Genomic DNA, 12,783 nt, shown 5'->3' with positions numbered 1-12,783 from the left:
TCATGCAAAATTATATTCAAACTCAAATTCAATTCACAATAAAGCACATAATCATGATTTGTTGTTCCAACCATGACGTTGCAAATAGAAATTGTTTCTAAAATATGATTGTCGTGGCTGGTTACGACTGTGTTAGTTGGTAGGGATCAAAAAAATTCAGTGGGAGATCACAGAGATTGTAAGAGGGTACATTTTAATTGGAGTAACAACATCCTTTTGTTGTGGCCACATGATCCCAACACAACCTGGGATCAGCATCTGAAGCCTGTCTGTGTGGTTTTCCCATTTAGCCGAAGCTGGACATACAAGCTTCATTACCAGCAATTTATTCGTTTTAAAAAGTATTAGAAATTTCAAGTATTAGAAATTTCACTAGTATTTACATTTTTGGTGTGTTTTTTTATTTTTATTTACAAACTTTTTTATTGTGTAGTAACATGGGTCAAATACAACAAAAATAGAGCCAGTAAAAAAAAAAAGTAAATGTAAACCACTGGCCAAACAGGACCAGTTAAAAAAAAAAAATAACTTAGCGTTGACGCTGTTAGGTTTTGAAACTGAACCCACCAAATCTAGCCAGCTGAATTACTTAAAGTTTCAACCCCTTACCTGTGCTTCAACAGTAGTGATTTTCCGTGTTTGCGCTGCTGTTTGACTAAGGAGGCTGGCCCCAATCTTGATCATGGTCACTGTGTGGTTTTGCACTGCGTTATTCTGAATTTGGGCCATGTCTTGTTTGAGGTTCTCCTGAATGTAGTTCTCCAGCTGTGGGTGAAATCAGAAGGAATTATTTAAAATTTGAATAGAATCGAATACTTTAGGTATGACAACAGAAAGTACAACCTGAACCTCTGAATTAAGCAAAAATACCCAATATATATATATATATATATATATATATATATACAAGCCCTGGAAGGCACCGCAAGTAGAACAAATACATCAAGCTACAAGCACAGCAAGCACAGCATCACATCAATTACAGCAGAGCAGCAAGTACTGTAAGCACTGCAGCGCAGCAATTACAGCAGCACGGCAAGTACTGTAAGCACAGCAGAGCAGCATGAACTGTAAGCCCAGAAGCGCAGAAAGCATTTAAGCATCAACATTAGTGCAGAGCCGGAAGAAAAAAAAAAAGCAGAAAATGAATGTACATGAAGAAGTGAGGTGTACAGTATTTGCTGCCTTTGGCCGCTAAGAGGCGCTACAATCACAGACTTTGAAAAGTGTCCATTTCTCGTGTAATCTTCAGCTGAGCCGCGGCTCTTTCAGAGCGATTGAAAGATGGTAGCAGATTATTCAAGTGAAACGTAGTTAAATTAATTAATTAATCACAATACTGAAATTAAATTGAAAAAATAATGAAACCTTAAAACATTGCAGTCGAAACATATTAGGCTACATCAATGAGGCTTTACAATCGTATAAGAAAAAAATGCCTAGAATAACGATAGCTGTGTGGTTAACGCATCATCCTCAACCTCATAGACCTCCAAACGATGCGAGATCGAATCTCGTTACATGCTGTTGGCCTACAGCTTTTATGTTTTACCGTTCTTGAAGCTTAAATAGGTAGCTGTTTATTAGCGAGTTTATTAACTGTTTATTTACTTAAAGTGTCCGACATAATTTGCCACTTCTCATTGAGAGCTGAGGTCGCAGATAAATTCAAGGTTAACACTGTAGCCTGTAGGCGTACTTGGGGACGGGTGGGACATGTCCCCACCACTTTTTGCCAGGTTCGAAATCTTAGCTAACAGCATTCGTTTCATTCGTTCAAGGCGATCTAGCGCTGAAATGTGTTGTCTTCAATCGGACGCGCGCTGCAATCCGTTGTGGAGGTTTCATTTGTTCCGGTGAAATCACAAATTAAAACACAACGTGTCCCTGATTCTCTGGGTTCTAATCCGCACTAGTACAGTTTTTGTTACCCTCATCAAAACCGAGAATGTTTTTCAGTGGTAGTATATCAATACACAGATTTGTAAACTGTGCCCTCAGTTTTTGCAATCTGTACCCACAAATTCATAAACCGTACCCGCGCTTTCGCAATCCGTACTCACGGGTTTGTAATCCGGACTCAGGGATTTGTGGCTCGTCCCCGAGAATGTGCCGCATGATTCAACCAGGCCTCCTGTTTAGATGTGGAATGCTTTGTTTTTAAAAGGACTTCACATACAAAAAAATAAAAAATAAATATAGCCTAACACAAACACAAAGTTATAGGCCTATAAAAATAAAACATTCATAAATTGTTTTATGACTAACATATTCCTGTCTTAAGTAAACTCATTTAAAGTTATAAACGCAAATAATAGGCCTAATAATAATATGCTATTATTATTACATTTAGGCTACATATTTAGATAGACGCTTTTATCAAAAAAAGAAACAAAGCAATTCGTCAAATGTCAGTCATAATAGGCCTACAGATAAGATAATAATAAAACAGGGCTGAGATTATCACAAATAAACAAAAGATTTTGACGCATAGGCTATCCAAGTTGTGCTTGTGAACAAAAAATAAATAACATTGACTTTTTGCCTTTATTAAACATTTAAAATATTCGAAAATTAATAAAAAAAAACATATTTTACTTTCTAAAAACTATATTTTGCCCGCAGTGCTAAATGAGAAGAGTATGTCAGAGAGATGATTTATAGGTGATTTATAGGCTAATCATAATAAATGTGTCTGAAAAAATAACGACGTTTTCTTGTTATTGTGAGTTTACACAAATAAAAATTGCAAATAATGTATTATGTATTTTTTTCCGTATGACCAGAAATGCTAGATTATTTTAAATTGTTTTTTTTAAATGCAAGAAATTATCCATTTTAAAAAATGATTTAAAAAACAATGCAATGCATCCCGCATCTAAACAGGTGGCCTGTTTGAATCATGTGGCACACTTCCATCTGCACTTTGTGGGGGACGAGCCACAAATCCGTGAGTCCGGATTACAAACCCGTGATAACAGATTGCGAAAGCGTGGGCACGGTTTATGAATTTGTGGGTACAGATTGCAAAAACTGAGGGCAAAGTTTACAAATCTGAGAGCACGGATTAGGAACTCGTGGGTACGGTTTATTAATCCGTTGTGATAAAGTGCAGTTATGTTTCTAACGTTAGTGTTTTTGGAGCAATTGAATGTCTTCAAACAAAAGCTACCGAGGATTTGTCAAGAAATGTAAAGGCCAGTTTTAAAGTTTTACAAAAAATAAACCATGCTCAATTTGTAGCCTATAGCCTTGTTCTTGAATTGTTCGAAGAAAAAACGACACACTAGAAGCGCCAGCCTAATCTCAGGAGCTGCTTTGATTAGGTAAGCTCATGGCGTTTAAAAAAATGCGGCGCTCCCATTGAAAACAATTGAAAACATATACGCCAGGCGTGTGGAAAAACGCTTTGGTGGACACACGGCCTTTCAAGTGGGGGAGGGCGCATATTTGCATTTGAACGTTGTGTTACATTCTAAAACATTTAACGTGTGACGCACACACACAGCTCCACATGTACACACACAGGGCTTACATTCTGTTTGACTGTTATTGTTGCAAACATGCTGCTCTAAACTCTAGTAAACTAGTGTTTTCTGTCGGTGTCAGCAGCAAAGATAAAGTTGATAATGCTGACTCGCCATCTTCGCAGTGAACGCGCATAGGCCTAAACCTATAGGCTACTTCGAATTAGCCTACTTGCGCAGAGAGTTGCCAATTTATTTTCGTTTTTTTAATTGTTTTGTTTAAAAGTAGACATTTAAAGCTTTCTAGTTCTCAGGTCTGAGAGGCACGGTGTTTCGGTTCATATATGAGACGCGCTCCAGTTAGAGACGCGCCTCTGTGTCCTGATTATATTGTCTGATATTTAATTCTAATGTATTAATCCAATCAATTTTGTTGATGAAACATTTATTAAAATGAAGAAACAATTTATCCGAAACGAAATTTACAAGCTTTCTACAAAACAAAACTTAATTGGTGGTCAAAATCATGTCTGACCCACTCCAAATATTTTCCGATATATTGAAATGGATTTATAGCGTTTTGGAAAATAACTTTTTTACGGAACTGCTTTTGAAATTACGATTGGTATTATGATAGATGTAAAGAAGTCATTCTGTTGGATACTATTTTATTCCTTCCTTAGTGTAAATGGAAATATATATTTTTTTTTTCATAAATACAAGCAAAAAATAAATAAAAATAAATGGTGTAACAGTTTTAGAACTAGACAAGTCTGCATAAATAGGCCTACCTAAATATAAAATTTAACTACAGTTATCCATGTTAAATCTGGCTTCGAACCCATGTAATTATCATTTTCTAACGGTAAATTCTACCACTCGGCCATGTGTTCACTTACGAAGAAATACCCAAACATATGTTTCTGCGTTTTGTCGTTAACCTATTGTGAGTGTAAGCCTACTTTACATGAAAACGTAGGCCTACTCTTTTTACAGTTTTAAAAGATGATTTTATTTGAGCTGTTATGGGAAAAATAAATTCAAGTGAGCACCGCCGTGTTTGTCGAACACAATTAATGCCAGAATAAAACCTGATTTTAGAATAGGCCTTCACTGGGCGTGGTGTGTCAAAAAATACTCAATTATAAACTTCAATATTTCAATATTTCGTTCAAAACCACCTCAAAACAATTTGTGACATTTTAAAAAGCCGTGAATTAATGTATTAAGGCCACTGAAACTGAAACTGACATCTCACAATACAGGAGCAGAAGCGCTGGTTCAGATTTTATTATTTGTTGTTTAAACATGCGTGTTGCATATTTAAAAATAAATATATATATATATATATATATATATATATATATATATATACTGTATATATATATATATGGTCTAGGCTAATTATAGCATTGATTACTGTGGAGGGGGGATGTTTTTTTTTTAATTCTACATGGAACCCCATTAATTTTTTTTTTCTATATTTTTTACATAACTGAGACGTTAATTCAGTCAATCTGTTGGAAGAGATTTGTTCCTTAGTGTAAAATAGAAATGCATGGTAATTTTATTTTATAAATATAAACAAAAAAACTTAATGGTGTAATAGAGTTTTAGAACAAATCTTTCTGCATTAATGGACTATGTGCACGTTAGCATATGCTAGTTCCGGCTGCGAAACCGATATGGGGTGTCTAGTTTCCGGTAGCCTGATGGACGACGTAGAGGATGTATGTTTCTCCAGATGTCTTGAACATTTGCCGAATATTACAGTCGATTATGTTCATCGACTGGCTAATGATTTTCCTCCAGCTCCCCAGAGCAAGAGAGAAGGGGGTTAAATATTACATTTCTCAGTATTTGCATCATTTTGAAGGGAACGTTAAGTCACAACAACATCCATGCTCAGACTGATCTCATGAAATTGCGTATGTATGACACGTATCACGTATTTTTGGCATGCTATCAACACGCATAATCTCTTTTCAGCGCGTTTATGAATACCGTTGACTTAACGTTATTATTGTATATATATATATATATATATATATACACACAGTGTATATATATATATATATAGCATATGACCTACCTCAACCCCAACCTACCCGTCACTCCTACCATCCTAGGAAAAATAAATATCGCTCCCCAGATGTAGATCTACATTTTGTTTTGTTTCGCTCGGACATTTGACGGTGTGTACATACGCGGTACACGTGGAATCACTCGGACGAACTTTATGTTGCCATGCTACGTGCTCAAGCTATGCGATTTGGTAACTGTTCTCTCTATACATTATAAAATGCGAAATCATGCGTTAGAAAGTGCATTTTCCAGAACAGTTTGTGTTGGCCATTGTTTTGTTTATGATGTTCCGAGGCTATGTTGTTGACAACCACTATCTGTATAGAATGTCATATAGATCAGTGTTGACAACCACTATACATGTCATACAGGGAGTAAAGGTATCCGACGTTGGTTCGTTCGTTATCAAGTTAGGCTGTTTAACACATATTAGGCTGTTCACACATATTTCTAAACAGGTCTCCCTTTCAAAATAGGTTCTAAACCCAGGGGCTTCTCCTGGTTAAAGGGTATAATATAATAAATAATTAGTAGCCTAAAAACTTCCTTCTAGTTGTCATGGATACGCAACGCTCCACTCTGTGAAGCGACTGCTTGGGTGCGGTGACAAAATGTGAAATATCGTTTACTTTCACAATGCAGTAGCGCCTGGCTCCACCTAAATATGAGTGAAAACTGTGTTGGTTGACTTGACAATGAACAAACAAACATAGTTTTAGACAAATATATTTAGATAGCTAAGCTTTAGATAGCCGGTCCACTGATGTAGGATGTAAACAACGGCAACCGGAACCGAAGTACCCAACATCCGCCCTCAAGGCGGAAGTTAGCATTTTTCTCGTGCACATAGTCAATAGCCTAAATATAAAATATAACTTTAGTAATCCATGTTTGATCAAGCTCCGAACCCATGTCTTTATAAAGTAGGAACCATAGGCCTATGTTCTACCACTCAGCCATGTGTTCGCTTTAATGAGTATAAGACGTTTTGTCGTTATACCTATTAGCTGTGTCCCAATGTGAAGGCTGCATTCTCCGAAGTCCGTATTTGAAGGACGCTTGGCCGTATTTGAAGGCCGATTGCGTCATAGCCGCGCGACGAAGGACGTCCCAACTCAAAGGCTGCATCCGCGAAGGCCGCATTTAAAGGCCGATTGCGTCATCGCGGTGGGATGAAGGCTGTCCCAATTCAGTTATGCATCCTTCGAAGGCCGTATTCGAAGGCCGGTTGCGTCATTGCAGCGCGACGAAGGCTTACCTGATTCAAAAGCAACGCCAAATGCACCCTTCGTTTCCCCGTGAAAGGAAGGATACATAACTGGACACTTCGCGGACTATCCTACCCGATCCTACCCCATAAATCATTGCGCGGGTGACGACAGCATTTTTATTTAAAAAAAAGGGTGGCCGAGAGTTCAGTGGTGGACGGCAAATTCACATTTAAATGTGTTAAATGTATTATGTTTTTATTTACTCAAATAGCCAGAGAAACCAGTGTTAACAGCCAAAAGTTTTTTTTTTCTTATTCATCTTAACTCATTCGTCAGCATTGCATGGTTTTGTCAAGTGGAAATGCAAAAACGGCTTTTATAGCCTTGTATTGTATTTCTTGTACATTGTATTTCTTTATTATTCATTATTTCATTATTTTATGCAACTTTAAATGTGTTGCTCTGGATATTTGTTTATAAAAAAAATGCTCTGGATATTTGTTTATTTTTGTAAGGGTCTCTGAGTGTTTGCAAGGTTGATACATTTAAACTATAATATAGGCTACTTTTGTTTTGTGTCGTTTAATGTAAAATGTGTAGTGTTGTTGTCCTGTGAGGGAAAAAAGTAGGCTACTTCACATTTGTACATGAATACTATCGCAGTATGAAGTTCCTTACATTCTCCCAAACTCCCACTGGTTATTTTAAAAATTAAAGTAACAAATTGTTGGTCCATTGTCACAATATTAACAAATTGTTGCTAACTTCAACTTCGTCCCATATCAAAGTGTGCACCTGAAGCGCTCGGACCGGTCAGGCCTGCGGAGGATTGTTCTTGTCGCCTAGCAACTGTGACTGACAGCTGACGACGACGAGCGGGAGTAACGACGTTTGCACTGGACTTTTTATATCCAACTGGTTTAAAATATTCAAATAGGATTGACAGCCTGTATAAATATTGTGGTGAGCAGGACGGCCGAGGGACGTGAGAGAAAGTCGTGAGGCCGGTGGTGCGATTGCTAATGAGCAGCACCTGTGAAGCACACCGGTCTCGCATCTCTCACGAAGGAGCGGAGCCATAAAGGGGGAGCATCGGAGTGGATGAGCGAGAGAGGAACAGGCCTGCTTTTATTTGGTAAGCCAGCAGTCGTCCGTGAGGGGCTGCTGGCCGGTATTTATGTTTTATTTTGGGTAGCCAGCAGTCGTCCGCGAGGGGCTGCTGGCAGGTAATTTGTTTGTTTATTTTATTTAAATAAAGGTTTATTTTATTATTATGATCCGGTTCCTGCCTCCTCCTTCCCTGAACTTTGTTACAAATATATTCACCATGGTCCATTTAGACAATAAAAAGAAAACCCTACAAAATCGCATCAAGGTACGATTAACATTTGAATATAGGCTATATATGTGCCTATGTTTTATCATTATTATTTTTTTAGGCTATTTCATTACAATATTTACGTAGGTTAACACCCAATATTTGAACAGTTTACAGTGTAATCTGGCTATTCAGGACGCAGCCTCTAGCATTAAACCAACTCTGGCTAACTCTTGAGCCGAAAATACATGACTCGAAATATTTTTTTAGTGGTTATGTGAATTGAAATTATGTGATTTTATATATATTGCCCCTCATTTAAAGACAGGAAAATATAAAACATAAAATTTCCAGTAAAATGTAAAACAACAAAATGACAATAGCCTGTCTCCATAGCTGTTTACTCAGTTTCATTAAATGAATGATCAGGGTGGCAGCTGTACTCTCGCTCCATTGTTTGGCGCCAGGAGCAGTAATAGGGAACACCTGGTTGCGCAATTAGGAAATCCCACGAAGGCTACATGAAGCGTCCTTCGAAGGCCAAATAGGCTGCATCCTTCGAAGTCTACAGCCTTCGAAGTACGCAGCCTTCACATTGGGACACAGCTATTGTGAATGTAGGCCTGGGCTACTTTACATGAAAAAGGAGACCTCTTGTTTTAAAATATGATTTTATTATAGCTGTGATGAGAAAAATAAATTCAAGTGAGCACCGCCGCATTTGTCGAAAAATATTAAGGCCACTGAAACTGAAACGCGCGCTGCATGTTATGTCTCAATACAGGTGTATTGAGACATAACATGTGTTCAGATACGTGTGTTCGTGTGTTCATAACGTGTGTTCAGATTTTATTAGGCTATTTGTTGTTTAAACGTGCGTTGAATATTTAAAAAAATATATATACACATATTTGATATTGTCTATTTAGGCAAATTATAGCATTGATTACTGTGGAGGGGGAAATACCCCACCGGCAAATCGCAACTTGCTTAGCTTGGTTATGATTTTTTTTTTTTTTTTTTTTTTAATCTACATGGATTTTTTTTTTTTAACATAACTGCTTTTGAAGATGTAAATTTAGTCAATCTGTTGGAAGAGATTTGTTCCTTAATGTAAAATAGAAATGCAAGGTAATTATAATACATGTTTATGCGGGATTTGAAACAGTGTCATCAAAATGATTGTACCAAAGTGCTACCACTCGACCACGACTTTTTTCACTGACAAAAGCCCAGAAGTTCGGTTGTTCAGCAGTCAGTGTGCGCACGCGAGAGAAGCGCTCTTCAGTCTTCGCATTCCTCAATAGCGTCATTGAAAGCAGCACTTTATTTTCGTTGACTGCTAGGCTTATTTTAACTTTTGATTAATACATTTTTCTCCTATAGCCTAAAAGTTTATATTCTTATAGTCAAAGCAGTGTTACGTTTGTGCACAATAACCCTAAGGGCACCAAGGTGGCGGTGCCACCGGCTATATATATATATATATATATATATATATATAGCTGCGAGCAGCGATGAAGGGCGAAAGGCGGCGGTACCGCCACCCCGGTGCTTTTAGGTAACTAAAGGCACCAGGGTTGCGGTGCCACCGGCTTGGGCCCGCAATCGCTGCTCGCAGCGATATATATATATATATATATATAGCCGGTGGCACCGGCTTTATATTTTATTATTCTTCTATTTATTTTTCTGCTACCTTTTGGGCATTTTTGGGGCCCTTAACATGCTCAAACTCTTGAAACTTTGCACACGGGTCAGAACCCGCGGCCATCAGAGCCCGGCTGAAGCTGGTACCCGGGCGTGGCAGGGCGGGTTGTCAGCGCCCCCTGGAACGGGGTCCACATGTCGGGGTCCAAACTCGGTACACATGTCGATCTCATCGTTTCATCTATACCTAACACTCTTACTTTTTACGCCAGCCCAACAGGAAGTTGGCTATTGAGGTTTGTTTGTAAAACGCACGCAATGGAATGTGAAATACTCCTCCTAGAGCTTTGATCCAAATTCGACGAAACTCAGTCAGCATGAAGTCAAGACATTGAGGATGAAAGTTTGCGAGGGGATTTTTGGTATCTCAAACGGTTTGGCTGTGGCGAGGAAACGAAACTTTGGCGAGAAACGTGAAACAGGAAGTGTGTCATAACTTCAGCATACACTAACTGATCTTGATGAAACTTCAGCAGTGTGTTCGCTATAAGAGGACGATCACATGGATGTGACTATTGTGAGTCAAAGTTATAGCGCCACCAACTGGCAGCAGGAAATTTGTCATTTTCAAAATGCTTTGAAATCACCCTCTTATTTTAACCCGATTTGCTTCAAACTTCATCTGTATAATGTAAGTACACGGCAGATGAAGACCTGTCAATGGATTCTTGATATCTTTGAAACTGTTGCCGTGGCAACGCATCAAACTTTACTATTCTTTTAGGATGCTTTTGAGACCCTTAGCATGCTTGAAATTGCATGAAACTCGACAGACACATCACATTTATTAGCCAGTAGACACGTGCAAAGTTTCAGAAACGGCGTGGTGAGGGTTCAGTAGCGCCACCTTTTGACAAAAGTGGGGTTGTTAGTTTTATCTACAGTTACAAAAATCGGTATGTATATTGTACTCCTCGAGCCGGACAACTTTCTAATTGACACTCATTAGCTAGGACCCACAGAAAGTCAGATATTTTTGTTTTAATGTGGTCATGCTCAATCTGAGCCTACATCTCTGTGTCTTTGCCTGTCTGTGTGTGTCTGTGTATGTGTGTGTGTTTGTAGGGGGAGGGGTCTTAACCATTTCACTGCTGTGTGTATGGCCTGCATAAAAAATAAATGCCTTAAGCCTGGTATTTTTTTAAATAAGTTTTTTATTTTTTATAAGTAAAGGCATATAACGAATCGGTTAGCTAACGTAACCTCGGTTCTCTCTAGATGAGGGAACGAGTATTGCGTAAGCTAGCTTACGCTACGGGAAAGATTCATCTTTGCTGAGAAGTTGAAGCCAAAAAATTATTCCATAATTTTGTAATCATTGTCAACGCAGTCTCTTCTGAGGCAGACCATGAGCGGGCTAGCTAGCGGCTCATTGGTTCGCTCAGAGAGAATGCACGAACCTATGGGAGAGCGGCGCTGAGTCCGCGGCCAATGAGCGGACGGCGCTCGCTCACTGCGTCACAGCCCGCCAAAAGGGGCGTGGCTACAGTGTATAAAGGTAGCTCTCCCAGGCTAGTTCGTCGATTCTGTCAGCATGAAGCGAAACGCTGGTGGCGCAAGCACGGCCGGGAACGCAATACTCGTTCCCTCATCTAGAGAGAACCGAGGTTACGTTAGGTAACCGATTCGTTCTCTTACGAGAGGTTCTCTCGTATTGCGTAAGCTAGCTTGCGCTACGGGAACACCTGGTCAACGTCGTGCGCGCTAAGTAACCACTAAGCATCCCAGGGGGGGAAAACACCGGGGGAATCTTTAAGTGGATGAAGATAATAAGGCGGCCAGCATAGCGGCCGTTATCATCTAGTGCAAAACGCCCTAAGGCGGCCGGCGTAGCGGGCCGTGAACGTATAATGCATAAGCACATAGGGGAACACAAGGGGTGAGCCGGTTGTGATGGAACTCCCGATAGAATTTTAGCCTGTAAGGCTGGAACTTCCAAGTTATAAAATCTGACAAAATTGGAGGGGGAGGCCCATCCCGCAGCCACACAAATGTCGTGAATGGAAATTCCGCAGGACCATGCCCACGATGAGGCCATGCCTCTGGTGGAATGAGCCCTGATGCCCAGAGGGCAAGGCAGGTCTTTAGCGGCATAAGCAGAGGCAATCGCGTCTACTATCCACCTGGATAGAGTCTGTTTCGAGGCGGCTAATCCCTTGGTGCGGCCACCGAACGACACAAACAGCTGCTCTGAGCGTCTGAACGCGGCAACGCGTGTAGTGTACACTCTGAGAGCCCCTCCCCTGAGGAAGCGGATGATTAGCTCGTCTTTGCCCAGAGACTGGGCGCGCCGGGGTTCAACGAAACCTTAAGAGTGGATGGGGACCTGCCCTTATCCAGCATCTCCTGAAGGAAGTTTTTGTCGGTGCACCATTTGGAGAACACAGACCATGTATGCGCGGGAGGAAAAACAGCAGCGCGTTCTCGACCGCGATCATTTCCAGACAGTTTATGTGTAGGGAACTCTCGTGGCTCGACCACTGGCCGGCGGCCGGTGAGCCCTCGCAAACCGCACCCCAACCCGAGTTGGATGCGTCTGTCGAGATGACTTTCCGGCGAGAAAAAGTACCCATGGTAACGCCCCTCTGAAACCACTCGATTACTGACCATGGCTGCAGTGCAGTGATACATGTCTGAGTAATCTTGATCATTAAAACCCCTTAAAACCCCGACTCGGTCATAGATGGCGGGACTCTCTCTATAGCGCCTTTCTCCAGTAGCTTGGCTATTTCTAAGCGAAGCGTGTTCATAGCAGCCGGGCTGACAGTGGATTCGAGCCGCACGCGCGAGCTTGGCGGGCGGCGACGAAACTGTAATCGATAGCCATTCTTTATTATGCTTAAAACCCACGGGGAGATGCCGGGGATGGCTTCCCACGCTTCGCAGCATGCGGCTAGCGGTTGAATGGCGATTTCGCCCTGATTGCTGCACATAGCGGGCTGGACACTGGGTGTGGGCGCGCTTATAATGTGGTTGGCAACGGGACTTACAC

General features: G+C 40.4%; 2 protein-coding genes across 5 annotated transcripts in view; one reads left to right on the top strand and one right to left on the bottom strand.

Moving 5' to 3' along the window:
• mcph1 (microcephalin 1) overlaps positions 1 to 12,783 on the top strand; it is a 227,642-nt gene that overhangs the window by 181,012 nt on the left and 33,847 nt on the right. The window lies entirely within an intron of this gene.
• Positions 1 to 12,783, bottom strand: part of angpt2a (angiopoietin 2a) — a 57,316-nt gene that overhangs the window by 33,356 nt on the left and 11,177 nt on the right. The window contains exon 2 of the mRNA XM_039652231.2: positions 610 to 765. Within this exon, the coding sequence (XP_039508165.2) occupies positions 610 to 765 (156 nt within the window). The remainder of the gene's footprint in view (positions 1 to 609; positions 766 to 12,783) is intronic.

Source organism: Pimephales promelas, chromosome 11, assembly GCF_988280905.1.
Source record: "Pimephales promelas chromosome 11, fPimPro1.hap1.1, whole genome shotgun sequence".
Taxonomy (NCBI): domain Eukaryota; kingdom Metazoa; phylum Chordata; class Actinopteri; order Cypriniformes; family Leuciscidae; genus Pimephales; species Pimephales promelas.
The sequence above is the reverse complement of the archived record's forward strand: the minus strand, read 5'-3'. Positions and strand labels throughout refer to the sequence as shown.